At 40.1% G+C, this 20,775-nt stretch overlaps 1 protein-coding gene across 2 annotated transcripts in view; it reads left to right on the top strand.

Annotated features, from left to right (window-relative positions):
* Nucleotides 1–316: 316 nt before the first annotated feature.
* Nucleotides 317–20,775, top strand: part of NIPSNAP2 (nipsnap homolog 2) — a 29,783-nt gene continuing 9,324 nt past the window's right edge. Inside the window, exons 1-7 of one of the 2 annotated variants that reach the window (XM_070567896.1) lie at nucleotides 317–531; nucleotides 10,162–10,301; nucleotides 10,383–10,428; nucleotides 13,687–13,781; nucleotides 14,115–14,185; nucleotides 15,211–15,351; nucleotides 16,269–16,300. In XM_070567896.1, the coding sequence (XP_070423997.1) occupies nucleotides 440–531; nucleotides 10,162–10,301; nucleotides 10,383–10,428; nucleotides 13,687–13,781; nucleotides 14,115–14,185; nucleotides 15,211–15,351; nucleotides 16,269–16,300 (617 nt within the window). In that variant the 5' untranslated portion in view covers nucleotides 317–439. The remainder of the gene's footprint in view (nucleotides 532–10,161; nucleotides 10,302–10,382; nucleotides 10,429–13,686; nucleotides 13,782–14,114; nucleotides 14,186–15,210; nucleotides 15,352–16,268; nucleotides 16,301–20,775) is intronic. The other variant, XM_070567897.1, reaches the window with a different exon arrangement.

Raw genomic sequence — 20,775 nt, 5'->3', positions numbered from 1 at the left:
AGAATGCTTTTATTAAAGCGTTATTTATTTGTTTGTTTTTGAAAAGGCAATATATTTACAAGGTATTGAGGGAGAAGCCCGCCTCCCAGCTTTGCCCTCAGGCCCTGGATGCCCCTAGCAAGTGTCCCTCCAGCCTGTGGAGCTTTCCGCGTACATTCAGGCCACGCCCATGTTCCTTTCGCGCGCCCTGTTGTGGCCGCAGCGCGCGTTTCGCTGTGGATTACTGTCTCCCAGTTGGCTCCTCTCCGGCTTCCCGCTCCTTTTTTGGGGCTACCGGGCTGCCCGCCGCCGCGCGCCCTGCTCCCCCTGGCGGCGGCGCCCCCTCGCTGCAGCGGCCGCACGCCCCGCCCCGCCCCAGCCTCGGCGGGCCTGGCGGGGGGAGGGGTCGCGGCGGCGGCGGCGGCGGCCCGGGCGGTGGGAGCCGAGGCGCCGGAGCAAGATGGCGGCGCGAGTGCTGTACGCCCACGGAGCGGCCGCGGCCGGCGGCCTCCTGCGGCGGGCCGCCCCCTGCAACCTCCTGCCCGGGCTCCGGTGAGCAGCGCCGCCTTTTCCGGGAGCGGCCGGGGAGGGGCTGCGCGGGGCAGAAGGCGCGGGGTCCCCGGCGCGGGTCTCCGCCTCAGCTCGGCCGCGCTCCCCCGGGCGGGGCTGCGGGGCGGCGGGGGCAGAGGTCGCGGTCCGCGGGGTTGGCCCGGCCAGGGCCTCGACGGGGTCGGAGCGCCCTCCTGGCCGGCCGGACTCAAGGTCACGGCCGGGACCGCGCTCGGCGCCGAGGCCCCGTCCGCCCGCCGCGCGGGCCCGGCCTGCGGGACCTTGACCTGTCGCCACCCGGAGCAGAGGCCGAGGGCGGGCCCGCAGGCCCTGGCCCGCTTCCCGCCGGGCGTCCTGAGCAAGCTGCCCGCCCCCGCAAGCCTCGGGGTCTGCACCTGTAAATGGCAGTAGTGATACCGCTTATCTCCTAGGTGGTTGTGAGGAAGAAATAACGCACCGTCCCCGGTGGGCCGTCATTGAAGGGAGGGAGGGAGTAGTGAGGCGGTCTCAGCACGACGGAGTCTTTGACTTACATCTTAAAATAGGTAGCCGATCAAACAGTGTTCACAGTTACCAGCACTGAGTAGGCGTTGGGTTCATGTTTAAACTTTTTTCCTAACCTCCTTGGATTACATGTTTGGTTTTCTGAATCCATCACTTTGACATATCCACGTCCAGTTTTCCACATTCAAAAGCCAAAGCCCGTGCTAACTTACCTGTAGATTTGCTTTATCGTTTTCTTTACATCGGGTAATTTAAATGTTAACCGTTTTGTTTGTTTTTAATTAAATAGTGAGCCTCTAGAAAATACAGTTGGCGCTTAAAAATGAAAGAGCAAAGGAACTGCCTGTTTGTTAAACTCTTACTATGGGCCAGGGAGCTTTATATCATATGGCTTATTTAATTTAATCCTAGTAGCAATCTTTAGAAGGAATAGGATCTGCGTTTTAGAGATGAGTTGGAACCTCACACTGTCGGACAAGGCGTTTGAACCCAAGTTTGTCGGGCTTCAGGCCCAGCGCCCTTCCTAGGACTGATGCTCAGCTTGTATTTCCAAATTTGATGTTTATGTTTCCATGTTGATTAAAAGTTTTATTTTTATTCCGTTATTGAGCAAATACTGAGTGTCGTATTTTCTCACACAAGTGATATGAGCACATGAAATTCATAGTTTCTTCTTCCCAAAAAAGACAGCTGAGACTGAAGGTGTTCATCCAACATGTTCACCTAAAGTGCCCAAGATCACAAGGCTAGTACCTGGAGTTGCCACTCATTCTATCAAATATTGAATGTATACATTGTCTTTGAAGCCCTGTGGAACTGAGCGTAATAGCCGTGGTCACTATCCCAAGGAAGCCATGGCAGGAGTAAAGACCCCTATAGACTTAACGACTGAGATAGGTGCTGTGAGAGAACATCAGGAAACCTACCACACGAGATCATGGAAGGCCACTCCAAGAAGGTGACGTTAAGCTGAGACCTGAAGAGCCAGTGTGCATGAAAGCCCTGACTGGGAAGGAGCCATGAGTACTGGGAAACCCCAGAACAGTCTAGAAGGCTGTAGCACAGGAATAAAGGGAAGACTGACCGGAGAAGAGGTGGCAAAGAGTGGGGCCAGATAATTCTAGGCCTTACAGGCCATTTTAGAGAGCTTGGATTTTATTCTGAGAGCCATGGAAGACATTTAAAGGTATAAACTCTAGTGTAACGTGAACTGATCTACATTTTTAAAAGATCGGTCTGACTTTGGAAAGGGGACAAAATCAGGGGTAATGGCCAACTGGGCAGATGCTGGTGCCATTTACTGAGTCATTTTTTCCGTAGGTATGTGAGTGCCTGCCACGTGCCAGTTGCTGTTGAGAAACAGTGAATAAGGCACTCAAGATCCTTGCCATCTGGGAGCTTGCTAGGAATTCAGAGAAGGAGGAACAAGTGCTGGGTGGAAGGGGTGATCCAGAGCAGTTTTGAATCTGGTAAAGTTTGAGATGGCTGTGAGGTATTCAGATGGAAAGGCCATGTGGGCGGTTGACCTATATGACTCCTCAAACAAGGTGTCTGGGCTACTGGTAACGTTTGGGAGTTGTCAGCATATAGGAATGCTAAATGTTGATAGACACATGGGTTTCATTGTATGTTTCATGCTTGATTGAAATTTTTCATAATAAAACGTTTTTTAAAGCCATCGGAATGGATGAGATTGCTTGAGGAGAGCGTGTGGATAGAGAAGGGGCTGAGAAACGGGACCTGGGATATGTGAACATTTACAGGTTGGATACAGGAAGGAGAGGGGGCAAGGGAGCCTGGGAAAGAGCAGCCAGTGAGGTGATTGTTATGTGACAGTGCCTAGAGGGAAATATTTCAAGGAGAGAGTGGTCACCTATGCCAGATGCTGCTAAAAGGTTAAGTAAGATGACAGAAGAAAACTGAATTTGCCAACAGGGATGTTGTGGGTGACCTTGCAAGAACGTTTTTAGAGGGGATAAAGAAGTCTTCCTGGGAGACTTACTTCCCAGCATAGAGTTCCAGCTGCTTACTGGACATTGCACTAGTGTCCCACAGGTGCTTGAGATGCTTTTGTACCCAGAATTTAACTCATCTTCCTCCTACAAAGCCTGCTTGCTCTTTCTGGGTTCTCTCCCCCCAGTAATGGAATGTCTTGTGTTTAGTGGCCCAGGCTAGAAACGACAAGGTCTTCCCCAAGCCATCACCTTCTGGTCCCTCCCATCTAGTCAGTTGCCAAATCTGTCAGTTCTGCTTCTGGCCTGTCTTGGCTCCATCTTCTCTGTCACCACTCCCCTAGCTCAACTCTTGGCAACACTCGTCTGGATCCCTAGGAAGAGTAGTATGGACTTGAACCCATTGGTGAAGTGGACAACTAAAGAATTCTGAGCAGAACTTTTTCCTATTAGAAAGATCTCTATGACATGAAACTTGACTGGATCCTAATCCCTCTTCCCTTCCACCCTGCCCCACCCCGCCAAGAAAACTATAAAAGACATTTGGGGAACAATTAAGGACATTTTAATATGGAGTGGAGATTAGATATTACAGAACAATTATTTTCCTTAGATGTGAAAATAGTATCATGGTTTTGTCTGTTCTTAGGAGATGCATGCTGAAGTATTTAGGGATGAAGTGTCATACTGTCTGTACTCTGCTTTCAAGTAGTTTGGTAAAAATAGAAAAGCAAATATATAGAGAAGGATTTAAAATGATAAAATGTTCATCATTTTTTCCTCTGGATGCAGGGCATAGGGGTCTTCGTTGTACTATTCTTTCATCTTCTCTGTGAGGTTTTTCAAAAGGAAAAGTTGGAGAGCAGCTTTCTATAGCAGCAGTGTGGAAGACACACTGACTGGGGTTGAGTGTGGGGAGGGGGTCGGGGAGCTGTTGCTTTGATGCAGGACTCTTTGGATTGGGCCCTTCACCCCCCTCTCTCCCCCCCATAGTATTCACACACTCCTGGCTTTGGCAGGTATAGTTTCTTTCTTAGAATGTCCTTCCCGTGGGCGTCTTCCTGACAAACTGCTCCTCGTCTTTCAAGTCTTCAGCTCAACAGCTTCTTCAGAGAGTTGGTCCATGTCCATGTCTCCCTCAGGCCCACTTAGACTCTGCTTCCTCTGCCCCCCGCCCCCCCCAACCTCCTGCGTCACCACCGTATGTCTCCATCCAAGAGCTCATCTCACATTGGGCTGTAATCTTGTTTGTCTATCTGCTGCTACCAGTAAACTGAGCTCTGTGAAGTCAGGGCCAGGCTTATTCATCTTTGAACTCTCAGCCTGGCCCACTGCTTGGCACATGCAGTGCGCGTCAATAGATATTTGATGATCATGTAAAACAAAGCTCATTACACTACTGCTGCCTCATCCTGTGGTCTCAGTGTTAAAGGTATTTCCCTTCTGTGATTTGCTCCAACCACACCACCAGCTTCCACTTCCAGCTTTCTAGTAGGACCCTTGTCTTCTCCTTTTTGCCTCAGGAATCTCTTTGGAATGTATTCCTTCCCCTTCGTCCCCATTGCCATTGTCTTAACCCAGGAGCATCCTTTGGTCCATCCGGGGAGTATTAAATGCTCCCTGCCTTTATTGCTGCAGTCCATCCACCGCATCATTGCCAGGCTGCTTTTTACACGTAGATCTTTTTTGAAAACTTGCTAGCATTGCACTGCGTACAGGATAAAGTCTAGCTGACAGGTGTGGTACACAAGAGCCTGACCACCCTGCCCCTTTTGCCCTCCCATTCTCTCTGTTGCCATCCTCCCACACCCTGTTCTCCTGCCTCACTGAACTCTTTGCTGCTCCAGAAATATGTGATAACGGTTTCGTGACTCCGTTGCCTGGATGTGTTGTTCCCTTTGACTAGAATTATCGCCTGCCTTGTTCACTTGTCTTTCTTGTCCTCCAAGACAGGACTGGAGCGTCTCCACAGGAGTCCCTCTCACTCCTCGCAGGCCAAGCCAATGGTTCAATCCCTTGAGCTCTCACAGTGTGGTGTGTGTAAGTCTACACTATCTGTGACCACTCTGGCTGCTTACTGATAGGTTTTTCCCATGAGACTCAACAGGCTAGGCATCTGCTTCATCTTTGTATCCATAGAGCCTGGCACATAATGCTTATTCTACGTAAAGTCTAGTGTTTTGTAGAATGCGCTCTCCCTCCCCAACCCTCTGTAAAGTGCCACACAAGAACATATCTGATATTATAACTGATAGTGGTGCTATCAGTCAGATGACTTATAGTGGTGTTTATCACAGTGAAGAACCCCAGCCTGGATCTTATCAGCCTGACGCTGTTGCACAGCTGCTCTACCCTCTTCCGAGATTCAGCTTGGACAGCTAGGTGGACTGGGCATGTTAGGCAGCTTTCGTCGCCTGACGCTTGGAAAGATTTCAGAGTTTGACAGTCAGTTGTGGGTAATCTCGGACTGTTTTTCATTTGTCAAGACAATTGCTACCCAAGTTCACAAGCAAACACCACTCAGGTTCTGGTATGTGTTCCATGATGCTGACTATTTCTTAGGCTCATCTTTGGTTTACAAAGCATTTCCATGTCCTTTACCTCATTTTACTCATCCTAAAGTAAATCTCTTTGGTATTATTAAAATATGGAATGAATACTCAATTGGAGAGATTTGTGTTTGGGAGGTATCCTTATTAGTGAAAATATTTTGAACTGTATAGTTAGATCTGGGTTCATATTTTTATTTTGCCACTTCTTAGCTCAGGGCATTTAACATCTCTGAACCAATCTCTAAAATGCGATAATCCCTTCCTTGCTACGTTGTTCTGAGGATTAAGTGAGATGACATAGACAAACTGCCTAGTTGAGTGTCTAGAAGTAAGTATGTACCTATTAACCTGTAATCCCCTTAAATTCTAAAGAGAAGGAGAAAAATTACTTTGGGATTTTCCCCCCTCCAGACTTAGTCTACCAATAATTCTTTATTATGCTCTCTTATTTTGTAAAGTATTAAATGCCATAGAAATTAAATATCTATATCTATCTGTCTATATATATATATATATATATATATATATATACACATACACATGCTATATGCTTGTCTATGCATTTCTGGAAGGATACATTAAAAACTGTTAGTGGTGCTTGCTTTGGTGAGTATTTCTTACTTTAAATGAAATTCTCTAGTGCTGATATTTTTAGAAATTTTCATTGTACCTCTTTCTCAATTGTTGATAATTGTTATTCCAAGCTTAAGAATTTATTTATTTAACAATCCCCCAAAATCTTTTACACAATTTCTGCGTAGTGAACTTAAAATCTAAAATAAATAAAAAACAGGAATTATACAAAGTCTCATTAACAAATCTTAAAACTTTCTATTTTGTATGTCACTAATTTTATATGCTTTCCATTTTGCTTCTTGAAATTATTAAGCAAATATCACAAAATGTATGTGTAGAACACCTTAAACAAATTGACACAGTGTTTTTATTTTTAATGAATTAAATTTTACCGTGATTCATTTGGAAAATTGCCTTCTTCAGAATTAGTTTATTTATATAATCAAAAAGTGAATTGAAAACAGAAACAAGTAGCATGTGATTTTGGTTTTTGCTAAAGGACTAATAGTTTTTGTATATAATTTCTTTTGGTTTTAAAAGTTAGTTTTATTGAAAAAGTAGTTTTAAAAACTGAATTGTTTAACCTCTCACTACCATCCTAAGTGCTTTCAATTTGTTTACTAGGAGTGTGGGGTTCAACACGTACTTAAAAATATACAAAAGTCAAAAACAGTGCAGGTATATGGGGAAAGCTGTCTCTTCTACTTAGCTCTCTATCCTTCCCTCAGGGATACCACCATTAACACTTTCTTAAATCTAAGGAATTTTAGCTTGTAATAAAAGCAAAGTGGAGGAATTTCCAACATCTTTTTATAAATGCCATTTTTCGGGTTTTATATTTTTGTCCTATGCACTTACAAGAAAAATTGCTTATACTGGTATTGTTATTTTGCTTGTTTAGTATAAGATTGCTGCTTTTTAATCTTTGAAGAATTTGAAAAAATATTTTTATATTTCTTGATCATTATTTATAGAAAATATTTAATTATTAATTTTATATTTGTGTATTTTATGTTTGTATATCTGTAAGCTTAAATTATTCGTAAGTCTTTTTATCTGGTTTCTAGCTATTTGTGATAATATCCTATGAATTGTTTTTAAATTAAAAGAACATCTTAAGGGGAGAAAATTGCTCTGTAATATTTGTTCATTATAGCAGCAAATCGACTCTTTAAGCAACAAAAGGAAAAGGCTACCAATATAACACATGAAACTTAGAGTTCTGTTATTTCTAAAGCCCCATAGTTGAATGAGAATAGGAAATTGTATTATTGTAATGTAGAATCTACATGTGCATCTCATGAGGCAATGGAAGTTTGCTTCTCATGAGTTTTCTTGCCTCTTGTTTAAATTCCAGGTCCCCTTCCTTATACCTGGGGTCTCATTCTTTTCCTCTTACATTTGCTTTGTGGTATCTGTGTCCTTAAGCAGGCCTGCTAGGCACATTGGAAATGCAGTCGTATCCCAGGTTCCACGAGTCCGTGAGTTCAAATGCCTACAGTGGTTGCATCTGTGCCAAACATGTACAGACTTTTTTCCCTTGCCATTATTCCCTAAACAGTACAGTTTTTACATTGCATTTACAACTATTTACTTAGCATTAACATCATATTAGGTGTTATAAGTAATACAGAGATAATTTAAAGTATAGGGGAGAATGTGCATAGGTTATATGCAAATACTACACCACATTATATGAAGGACTTGGGTTTCTGCTGGGAATTCTGGAACCATCCCCAAGGGATGACTGTGTGGAAAATCATCTAATGTTTCCATAGCGATCCCCCAGAAAAGGCTCACACTGGCCTGTCAGCCTCTCGACTTGTGTTGAAGCACTGAATAAGATCCTAAGCATTTATATTGGCCATTTGGAATCCCAGCACGTTACTGCTCCTGGCATGATCTAGCAAAGGGCAGGAAAGATCATTTATGTGTACATGAGTTAAGATCAAAACTATAAAGAATATCCTGTAATAACCCTGGCCAGAGATGATGGTCATCAGTTATAAAAGGAATTGTGCAAAAAGAATGGACACAGACTCAAAAAGCTACATTATGTATGATTCCACATGTAAGACATTCTGGAAAAGGCTAAACTGTAGGCACATAAATGTATCAGTGGTTGCCAGCAATTGAGAGTGGGGAGAAGGGTTGATTACAAAAGAAGGAATTTTAGAGAGTAAAGGAACTGTTCCATATCTTACGCATTTGTCAAAACTTGCAGAACTGCATGCCAAAAAAGAATAAATTTTACTGTACGTATATTTGATTAAAATGAAGAAGATAAAGAGACACAGTTTGCCGTTTGATTGTGGTCATGTGAGATTAGGAAGAGGATGAGTCTCAACCAGGTTCTTATTTTTAAAATCCTGTTTTCAGGTTATATGTACTTATATACCTTACCTGTAAAGGGGTTTCTAAACATGCACCTTGAGATATTTTAGCTAATTTTTAAATATAAAAATAATGTATGTATATGGAAAAATTTCAAATAGTCCAGAAAGTTAAACAATGAAAAGGAGAAATCGCTACTCTCACCCCATGCCCAGTCACGCTCCCCAGATGTCATCACTATTAACAGTTCACTTTATTTGCATGTATGGTACTGTTCTGTGCCCGCTTTTTCCACACAATTTGTCTCTGAGATAGCAACATTTCAGTGCATGTAACTCTACCTCTTCTTTTAATGATTGTAGTTTATTACGATTTTTGAATATTCCCTAATTTGTTTGACCAGTCCCCATTAATGGGTACCCACATTGCCTATACCAGGAAAAAACTGGAAACAAGGCGGTAGTGAACAATCTTGTGCATTCACCTTTCTGCACTTGTCTAAATATAGCTGCCTGTAGGACATAACACAAGTGCAGTTATGTCCTGCACTTAACAGGGCCAAAAGGCCTACGCACTTTTAATTTTGATATAGATAATGCCACACTGCCCTCTAGGGAAGGTATGCAAATTTGTAATCCCACTAGCAAGTATATGGGAATTACACGTGCACTTTACAGTTCATGTTTAAAGTATATTTTGTTACTTCAGTCAAATTTATCCTCACTTTCTGACAGCATATATGGTAGAAGTTCAGTTACAAGATGAGAATTAACAAGTTACATTTTTGTTAATGAAGTTGTATTCTTAGGTTTTTGTGACTGTTAAAAATCTTGATCCTGAGGCTGCCCCGTGGCCAAGTGGTTAAGTTCGCACATTCTGCTTCGTCGGCCCAGGGTTTTACCAGTTCGAATCCTGGGTACGGACATGGCACCACTCATCAAGCCATGCTGAGGCAGCGTCCCACATGCCACAACTAGAAGGACCCACAACTAAAGATACACAACTATGTACTGGGGGGCTTTGGGGAGAAAAAGGAAAAATAAAATCTTTAAAAAAAAAATCTTGATTCTAAGGTTAGTTTAGAGGTAAAATAATTTTTTTTAAGGAAAGAGTTTACTTCATTTTCCCTGTATATTTCTTTTCACATTTTTTTATTGTGGTAAAATATGTATAACGTAAAATTTACCATTTTAACCATTTTTAAATGTACAGCCCAGTAGCATTAAGTACGTTGTTGTACAAACATCACCACCATCCATCTCCGAGCTTTTCCATCTTGCCAAGCTGAAACTCTGAACACATTAAACAATAACTCCTCATTTCCCCACATCAGCTCCTGGCAATGACCAAACTACTTTTTTTCCTTGTGAATTTGATTACTCTGTTTCCATGTATATTTTTTCTATGTCAGAAATTGCTTTGGAGGAGGGAAAAGCACATAGCGGAAATTGCAAAGATAAACGTGAGAACTCTTAGAAGAGCCACCAGTTACATCTTTTACACTTCGCTCCTGCTGTTTAGAGTGTGTGTTGTCATAATAGAAAGTGGACATTTTGTGGCATCCCAGGTTCTAGAAGAGTGCCTAGAACAGGTAATCAAGGCATGTCTGCGGAGTGCATTGATGAGTTCATCAAAACAGTGTGCTGTGTGACACTGTTTAAAGACATTTTTGTACCTCTGATTAGACTCAAATTTTTATATTTGTTATTCCATAGGAGATTGACATCTTCTGACAACAGACCTCGAGAAGACAGCTGGTTAAAATCCTTATTTGTCCGGAAAGTTGATCCAAGAAAAGATGCTCACTCTAATCTCCTAGCCAAAAAGGAAACAAGCAGTCTATACAAATTACAGTGTGAGTGATAGGTTTGCTATCTTCATAGAGTTGACTTTTTTCCTTTTGTTCATAAGTTTATTGAATTTTCTTTTGTTTCAGTTCACAATGTTAAACCGGAATGCCTAGACGCATACAACAAAATTTGGTGTGTATACCAAACTATCCTTTACTTGGGGAAAAATAGTGCTTTTAATATTTGTTGGTCAGCTAACACTTGACAGCAGAATGACAACTTTCATTCCTCTTCTTAAAGCTGAATGTTCAGAGGCTCTTAAATTGAGCTCTGTATGGGATTACCAAGGACATTTTGATTTTAAGCACTCATATAGCTAAATTATCACATTGGCTATCAGACTTTAGGATGTTACTAGACTCTAAGGTTAGAAGGAACCTTACAAGGCTGTCTAGTCCATCTGCTCTTCTAGTGCTTGAGTCCTTTCTGGAGACCGTCCTGACTGTCCGTGCTTAAATACATTCAGACATTCCATCTCTGGACAGGTTTGACCGTTAGGAATTAGAACGCACTTCCCTTTGTCCTCCTTTGTTTCCAGTTTACTCCTAAGTAAAACTGCCATATGAAAGTCCTATAGGTATTTGACTGTCCTGCCATTTCTTCCCAAGCCTTCCATTTATCAGGATCCAAGTCCCTTCGGTACATTGTCATGTGAAATGAGATCCATATGCTCTTATAGAATTTGTAAACTTTAAGACTGAAGAGAGAAGGGCATCAGTTCTTAAGTTATCGGAAATAGTATTTTAATGATAATGGTGAGCAAATATAATTAAAAAGCAATTTTTACCTTTAATATCTGCTACTTTCATGAGAAAGCAAATGATTTTGTAACTGGAATCAGGATAATTTTCAGAAGCAAAAATCTTGTGTTTTATTTTTGGAGATGGTTCATGAAATGTAACATTAGCATAGGATTCCTTAGCTCAGCACAGTTTTCTTTATTAAAAAATGCTCTAAACAGAGCAGATGCTTATTTCTAAATCTTTTCTCAGAAAATGAAATTTTTTTCTCTATCCTGATGTTTCCCTGGATTATCTTTCCTGTCCTGTTTTATCATTTCATCTGTCTCAGATTTCTGTCTATTCATATATCTATTTGGGTGTCTTGCTCTCCCTTCAAACTCAGCATGTGGAATCAACTCGCCCTTCCAGCTTCCCTGTGTGTCACTCACCATAGTTTTATTTAACCGTTTCCTTAGTTCTTTGTGATTAGTTAGTCACCAAGGGCTGTGCATTCTTCATTTGACATGTATTTTGGTTCTCTTTGCTTGTTTCCTTCTCCATCTCCGTCTCCCAGCCTGTTGCGCTCCATTTCCAAGTAGCCTCCTTTCTGACTGCCTTCCTGGGCTCAGAGCTCTACCTGTACCTCCACCCCACCCCACAATCTATTGCAAAAAAGTTTGTCAAATTGATTCACTTGAGTTCTGTTTTCTCTTTCATCATGTTTTTCTTTTCTCTGAAACTTTCAGCAGCTCCCTGTTTCCAGTACATAAAGACTTAACTCCTGCTGGTTTTTAGGGGCCCCAATAATGAGGCCCAACCCATCCAGTTCTGGGTACAAGTACTGCCTACCTTACAACCTCCATTCAGGTAAGGCCAGGGCTTCCAAGAGCAAGTTTGGGGCCCCCCAAAAAGAGAATTGGCTACAAATCCATATATAATTTTGTATTGGTGAAACACGTAGGCCCCTTTCCGGACCCCGCCTGGGTCATCTATACTGGGTTCCTTCTTCCACATTGGTCCTATTCAGGATTGTTTACTTCCTGCTCATGTCATATGGCAAAAAGGAAACTCATGTCCATTTCCCTAACATAATCCATCTTTACCTGTCTCCAGTTGTCACCAATCCCATGTTATTTCTAAACATGTGTTTATGACCCAGTACAATGACACACCATATATATTTTTTTTTAAAAAAGATTGGCAGCTAAGCTAACAACTGTTGCCAATCTTTTTTTTTTTTCTTTCTGCTTTTTCTCCCCAAATCCCCCCAGTGTATAGTTGTATATTTTAGTTGTGGGTCCTTCTAGTTGTGGCATGTGGGACACCACCTCAGCGTGGCCTGATGAGTGGTGCCATGTCCACACCCAGGATCCAAACCAGAGAAACCCTGGGCTGCCATAGTGGAGTGCACTAACTTAACCACGCAGCCACGGGGCCAGCCCCCATGTATATTTTTTGAAGAGTGGCATTTACTGTTAAGATCTTAAGAGCAAATGCCACCCTTCAAAGAATACTTATAGTATGGTCATTGTACTGGGTCATAAATACGTGTGGGTTTTCATTTAGTTAGACATAAAGCCATGCTGAGCTTTTCTCTGTTAACTTTTCATATATACCGAGTCCTGGTACCCCAGCATCTGGTGGTGATCACTAGCTTAATATCACTCAATGTCAGCAAATAGTTTGAACAGGTTCTATTTCTGAGCTTTGGTATCCTTTTGCATCTATTGTTGAATCTGTATTGTACTTTTTCATCATAATTTTTCTATTAAAAAAGTGTGCAGGTTTTAGCTTTCCTCTTAGTATGATACAGTTATGCCTCTTCCCTTTGCCTTTCCCCGTACATTTGAATCTGTACCATGGGAAGGTTTCCATAGAACCAAGCTCTGACACCTCCGTTAAATTAATACACTGCCTTGTGTACACTGTCATGGCTTTGCCACTGCTCCTGTACAATCAATGGTAATGAACTAGGTGGTGTGTTCAATATGGGATTATGCTGTACCTCTCAGATCCCCTCAGCTGGTTGAATTGAGTAGAACCTAATTTATGCTTCATGTTGTATCTTTAATTTGGATTCTGCCACATTGATGCCCTTCGGGACTGTTGGAGTTGGGGTTGCTTCTAGGCTGTGTTTTGTTCTAGCTCTTTCTTCTTCCTCTTTCCTTAAGTCCAACTTGTTCTCTGCCTACTTGTGCTGCTTCTGTTGTTTCCCCTATCTTAAACATTACTTTCTTCTCTTTCTTATTTCTTCCATGTTCTTTTTCTACTATTTCCGATTCTCTCATTCTTCCTATCTTTGGAACCAGCAGAACTTAGCTTTCATAAACATCGCTATTCCTAAGTACTTCTTTTTTCTTCTAAAATGGCAAATAGTAGACCCATATTTCCTGGAATCTTGGGACCTTTGTCTCTTCTTTATCATTTTTATCACTAGAGTTTCTTACAGCTGTTCTAGATAGTTGGGGTATCAGAGACCTAAGCTTCTGATAAGTGGAATATTAGAGTACAGTAGAATTTAGCTAAAAGGTTAATTCTGCACATCATTTTGTCATAAATATATTCTGAGATCATTTGTTAGAACACAAAGTAAATGGCTTTTTCCATGTGTTGTCCACCTGGTATAATTTTATTGGTTTAATTAGTGTTGCTCTTTCTTCTCTTTAAGTCAAGAGGTGTTGCCAAAGGTTCATGAAGATAAACATTACCCTTGTACTCTGGTGGGGACTTGGAACACGTGGTATGGCGAGCAGGATCAAGCTGGTAGGAAGCAGAAGTCTTTGGAATAAGGACTTCTTCCTTAAGCCTTTATTATAACAACTTAAATAAATAAATTTAATTCTCATTTTTATAATCAGAGCTTTCCAAGTCCCAGTCTAGTTTTATGGTTAGTTTCTCCAGTAATTCGCTGCAAAAACTACTTTTTATTGTTTTTAATGTTTGAATCTATTATGGAAACTTTATGGTGTAACCCGTAGGCCAACACCCAGCACATTACAGTTTGTACTGTGTTAACATTATTTGTATCTAGAATATTTTCAAGGTAAGAGTATCATGAAACTCTAAGTAAATGTTATCTTTTAAAATATATTTCAGTCCACCTCTGGAGGTATGAAGGAGGCTATCCAGCCCTCACGGAGGTCATGAATAAACTCAGAGAAAATCAGGTAATGATTTTGAAAAGTGTTTACTTATTCAGGTTATTGATATAGTAGATGTTAGTACAGAATTAAATGACTCTTGGGGCTGGCCCCGTGGCTGAGTGGTTAAGTTTGCGCGCTCCGCTGCAGCGGCCCAGGGTTCAGATCCTGCGCGTGGACGTGGCACTGCTCGTCAGGCCCCGTTGAGGTGGCGTCCCACATGCCACAACTAGAAGGACCTGCAACTAAGATATACAACTATGTACAGGGGGGATTTGGGGAGATAAAGCAGAAAAAAAAGATTGGCCACAGTTGTTAGCTCAGGTGCCAATCTTTAAAAAAAAAAAAAAAGAATTAAATGACTTTTCTGTCATCAGTTTTTGTTAATAAACTGGTTTTTGTAGTAGGAATTTTATTATTTGGATTCTTGAAGTTGTATTAAAACGTAAAGTAACCAGTTGTACTACTATTAAAATAATAGCTTTTATTGTAAAAGTCAGTTGTACTTTGAAACTGATAAGCTGGTGCTTTGAAACCTGTAAGTCAGCGTGGTTGACAGTCAGCCCTGGATTACCTAACACACATCTGCTTCAGAAACTGCCAACCACATATTCTTGACCTTGGGCTGACTTTGCTATCCTCCCCCTCCCTTCACTAATAAGTGCATGTTAGTGGAGAAAATTTTAATAGCCATACATTATTAGGAAAGAAAACCTTTTCTTTAGATTCCAAGTCCAAATATAAATGGCTTTTAGATTATCTGATGTCTTGTAGTGTCCATGTTGCCTCTATTAATATGCTGTCAAACACTGTTAGAAGCACCTAAAAACGTAGGAAATTAAATTTATTTATATTGTCATTTAGATAATTAGGATGATCATATAGTTGTCATCTAAACCTAGACATACAAGAGGTAAACTGGGACTTTGTCAGGCCAACTGGGCCCTACTCATAATAATATTCTATCATGGGAGAAACAGAAATGTTACTTAAGTAGTGGGTTTATATATAAGTTTTGGATGATTTCATGAACACATTTTTTTCACTCAAAGGAATTTGTGGAATTCCGTAAGGCCAGAAGCAACATGCTTCTCTCTAGGAAGAATCAGCTGCTATTGGAGTTCAGTTTCTGGAATGAGCCTGTCCCACGGTCAGGACCTAATATTTATGAACTCAGATCTTACCAACTCCGAGTAAGTACTAAACATGAGTTAACTGTTCCCTCGTTCTTCTCTGAAGAAGCATGAGCACCCCTAATGCTGACAGTGAAAGTTGAGTGTGTGTGCACTCTGTGACGTGTATTTGGCATTACATTTTGATTGGCTTGTTTTCTCCCCCATCCAGTCCTTCTCTTATTTCCTTTTTTTCCTTCTTTCTTTCTCATTCCTTCCCTTCTGCTAAGCTCTTTTGTTTTTTATAATCTTACACATAATGTTAATTATTGGACATTTTTCCTATAGTGTTTCTATTTTTAAGAAGAACCATCTAAAATACAGGACTAGGTACAATATGTTAGCGTGTATTGTAATTGAACTAGAGCAACTTATAAATGTGACTGTTGAATAAATTATATAACACTGTAAAAGTAAGAGGGAATAATAGTTTATGAGACTTTCTAGATGTTTCCCTACTGACTACTAGAAAGAAAGCTCCAGATAACAACATTGTTAGAAGGAATACATATTAGTAGATCTCAACTGTCTAATACTCACCATTATGCTGGAAAAAAATAAAGTGACGTCCTTGTTAAGTTTACTTAAATTGAATTCTTTTTAAATTTCACAATACAGTCTGAATGGATACCCACAATTGTGACTTCAGTACATTTGGACGATGGGCCTAAGTATGGTTTTGATAACCATGATTGGATGATTTACTCTTACACTGTATATATGTTGTCTTCTCATATGATGCTGTGGGATATTACTCCCACTATGGGATAGGTATGAATACAGTGAATAGTATTATTTTGTTACTTTTTTTATTTGTTAATCTCACATTTTTAAAAGTTAATTTTTAAGTTAGTTTTGTCATTTGATATTTTTTATACTGCTATTCCCATATTTCTTGACAGAAGAACTAACAAACCAAAATCCAAATCTCTTTTCAGCCAGGAACTATGATTGAATGGGGCAATTATTGGTAAGTATATTACCATATGGTGAGTTTCTAAATCTTCTTAATAGATTATTTTAGGCCATAATATTAATTTTAAGAAGAAAATCTGGGGATAACGCCATGATATTTTGTTTGACGTTTTTATTATCAAACTTTTTAAACATATGCAAAACTAGAGGGACTAATACCATGGATCCCCCCGCCATCCCCAGTGTTTAGTTTCAATAATTATCACCACATGGCCAATCTTGCTTAGGTTCAACCCCCAAGCCAGATCATTTGGAAATAACTCTTAGACAATATACCATTTTATCCATAAATATTTTAGTATACATCTCTAAGAGATAAGGACTCTTCTTTTTTTTTTTTAACAAAACCCAATGTTACATGAGGTTATTTCATATTCTTGTATATTATCTTTTCTGAAATACTGCTTTTGTCGCATGAATGGAGCAGCTCAATGATACAGTTGGGTTTTTTTTTCTTCTTAGTCTAGGTAGCAAAATACACGTCTTTCCCCAAACTTTCTATAGATTTAGCACAATTGCAGTCAAAATCCCAGCTTTGGAGATGTACATGACCCCAAATAGCTAAAATAGCCTTGGAAAAGAAGTACAAAGTTAGAAGAGTCACACTTCTCAATTTCAGAACTGACTACAAAGCTAGAATAATCGAGACATTATAGTACAGGCATCAGGACAAGCATACAGATCATGGAATAGAATTAAAAGTCCATAAATAAATTGTCACGTATATGAGCAGTTGGTTTCCGACAAATGTACTGAGGCAATTCAATGGGGACAGATAGTCTCTCCAACCAAATGTGCTAAGACAACTGGATATCCTTGCAAAAAGATAAATTTGGACACCTACCTCACATTGTATATAAAAAATAACCAAAATTGAACTGTAGACCTAAATGTAAGAGCTAGAATATAAAACTTTTAGAAGAAAACATAGGAGAAAATCTTCTTTTCATAAAAATTAAAACCTTTTGTAATTCAAAGGATATCATCTAAAAAATTAAAAGACAAGTCACAGACTGGGAGAAAGTTTTGCAAATCATCTCTCTGATAACGAGTGTATCCCAAATATATTTTTTAAAAATCCTGCTACTAAATAATAAGAAGATAAATAACCCAACTAAAAAATGGGCAAAGGACTTGAATAGATAATTCTCCAGAGATATACAGATGGCCCAAAAGCATTTGAAAAGATGCTCAGCATCACTAATCATAAGAGAAATGCAAATCCAAACCAAAGTATTATCTCACACTCTTTAGGATGGCCATTATCAAAAGAACAGGAAATAGCAAGTGTTGGCCAAGATAGAGAGAAATTGGAACCCTCGTGCACTGTTGGTGGGAATGTAAAATGGCGCAGCCGACACGGAAAGTAGTACAGCGGTTCCTCAAAACGTTACAGTAGAATTGCCGTGTGATCCAGTAATCCCACGTCTGGGTATGTAATTTAGAAGAACTCAAAGCAGCAGCTCAAAGAGATATTTGCACACCCATGATCATCACAGCATTATTCACAGTAGCCAAGAGGTGAAAGCAACCCAAATATCCATCTACAGATGAATGGATAACGAAAATGTGATATATACATATAAGGGAATATTATGCAGCCCTTTAAAAGAAGAAAATCCTGCCACATGCTACAATATGGATGAAACTTGAGAACATCATGCTAAGCAAAATAGCCAGTCACAAAAGAGCAAATATAGTTTGATTCCACTAATACAAAGTATCTAAAGTAGTCAAAATCACAAACGGAAAATGAAAAGGTGGTTGCCAGGGCCTGGGTGGAGTGGAGTTGGCATTTAGTGGGTATAGTGTTTCAACATTGCGAGATGAAAATGTTCTGGAGATCTGTTGCACAACAATGTGAATATTCTTGGCACTACTTTATTGTTTCATAAAACAAAAATATAAATACTATTTTAATAAAAATTCAGTAAAACTAAATTTAATGTTACATGTTATTTACCGTAATAATAAATAAAAATGATAAAATAAAATATATTTTTTTAAAGATTGGCCCTGAGCTAACATCTGTTGCCAATCTTCTTGGTTTTTTTCCTTCTCCCCAAAGCCCCCCAGTACATAGTTGCATATTCTAGTTGTAGGTCCTTCTAGTTCTGCTATGTGGGACGCCGCCTCAGCATGGCTTGGTGAGCAGTGCTAAATCCACACCCAGGATCTGAACCAGTGAAACCCTGGGCTGCTGAAGCGGGGCACACAAGCTTAGCCACTTGGCCATGGGGCTGGCCCCAAAAATCATAAAATAAATTTTTAAAGATTTTTTAAATGGGCCAAGAATTTGAATAGACATTTCACCCAAAGAGAGATATGAATGCCTAATAAGCACGTGAAAAGATGGTCAGTCTCCTTAGTCATTATGGAAATGCAAAGTAAAACCACATTTCATACCCATTAGGGTGGCTGTAACTAAGACAGATAATAACACATGTTGGTGAGGTTGTGGGTAAATTGGTACCCTCATACATTACTGATGAGAATGTAAAATGGTGCAGCCATTTTGGAAAACAGTCTGGCAGTTCCTCAAAATGTAAACATGAAGGTACCATATGACCCAGCAATTCGACTCCGATGTATATACCCAAGAAATGAAAGTGTGTACAGTAAAGTTTGTGCAGAAAGTATGTAAAGTAAGTTTGTATGTACATCCATACAAACTTATGTACGATGATCATAGCATTTGGGGGGAGGGGGAGAGGTTCAAACCATTTTATTGAGGGGCTTTGGGGGAGGGTCAGAAGGCTGGAAAGACAATGAGATTGGACATCCTTGGCCTGGCTGGGTTCCAGCTTCACGTTTTCCCTAATCATAGCATTTTTCATCATAGCCAAAAAGGTGGAGATAACCTAAATGCCCATCAGTGGCTGAATGAATAAACTTGGTATATCCATGTAATGGAATACTTTTCAGCAATGAAAAGGAATAAACTACTGATACATGCTACAAATGTGGATTAACCTCAAAAACATGCAATATAAAAGAGCCTAATACAAAGGAGCACATATGCTGTGATTCCATTTGTATGAAATGTCCAGAAAAGACAAATCTATAGAGATGGAAAGATTAGTGTTTGCCTGGGACTAGAGGCACAAATGGATTGTGGTGATGGTAGCACAGGTCTGTAAATGAGTAAAAATGGAATTGTACACTTAAGTGAATTTTATGGTATGTAAGATATACCTCAATAAAGCTGCTAATGACATGACTAAAGAGAATTTATACCACAAATCTAAGAATGATTCAAAATGAAGAAACCGATTAGTATAGCACATACAATCAAGGCTGGAATAGGTGTCTTAACACACACGCTTTCTGAAGGTGCCTGACCCCTGCACGCCCGTGCACATCACCTCCATGCCTCTGTTAGAGCACTTCTCACACACCCCAGGGGAGCCTTCAGTTTCCAGTTCTATGACTAACTACCAGGTCTGGCACATCCTGGGTGGTAGTAAATGTTAAATGGATGGTAGAAAATAGTGGTTACATAAAAAAAACAAGGTCAGTTGTAGTGGCCAAAATTGTAAACAACCTGTGTGCCTTAGGGGAATAGATTATAGCACTTTCATGCAGTGGAGTCTAATGCGGTTAAAGTAAAACGTCTGCACGTGGATAAATCTTGAAAACACCAAGTTGAGGAGAAAGAGCTGGTTAAAGAATATGTACAACGTGTTGTCTCTTACGTACATTTTTTTTTTTTTTTAAGATTGGCACCTGGGCTAACAACTGTTGCCAATCTTTTTTTTTTTTTCTGCTTTATCCCAAACCCCCCTGTACATAGTTGTATATCTTAGTTGCAAGTCCTTCTAGTTGTAGGATGTGGGACGCCGCCTCAACGTGGCCTAACAAGCAGTGCCATGTCTGCGCCCAGGATCCAAACCCTGGGCCACCGCAGCGGAGTGCGTGAACTTAACCACTTGGCCACGGAGCTGGCCCTCTTACGTAAATTTTAAAAAGATGTAAGAAGAGAGTTCTATAAACAGGTTATGTATAACAAGAGTTATATAAAAAGATATAACTACTGTTCATGGATACATACATACAAAGTAGAAATATGAAGCATGGACAGGAAGACTTGAGAGCTAACTGTTTCCAAAGAGTGGTGACGGATGGGGGGATAGGAAAAGATTTGAGGCGACTCTGAAGTATTCATGCTTTAAACATTTAAGTGATTAGAATGTTTGGAATATTTCATAAGTAAAAGAAAATTTAAAAATCATAATGTGTGTTCAGAAGGCATTTGATAAGATTCTACACCAGTTTTATTAGACACTAATTCTTAATGAAAAACATTTTAAAAATTGGTAATAGAGTATATTTTATTTAAATCAGAGGTTGACAAACTTTTCTGTAAAGGACCAGATAGTAAATATTTTAAGCTCTGAACCGTGCTGTGTCTGTTTATTTAACTCTGCTATTTTAGCGCAAAAGCAAACATGGGCAATTTGTAAACGAATG

This window comes from Equus przewalskii, chromosome 12, assembly GCF_037783145.1.
Source record: "Equus przewalskii isolate Varuska chromosome 12, EquPr2, whole genome shotgun sequence".
In the NCBI taxonomy this organism is placed as follows: Eukaryota; Metazoa; Chordata; class Mammalia; order Perissodactyla; family Equidae; genus Equus; species Equus przewalskii.
This window is presented reverse-complemented; position numbering and strand designations above follow the sequence as displayed.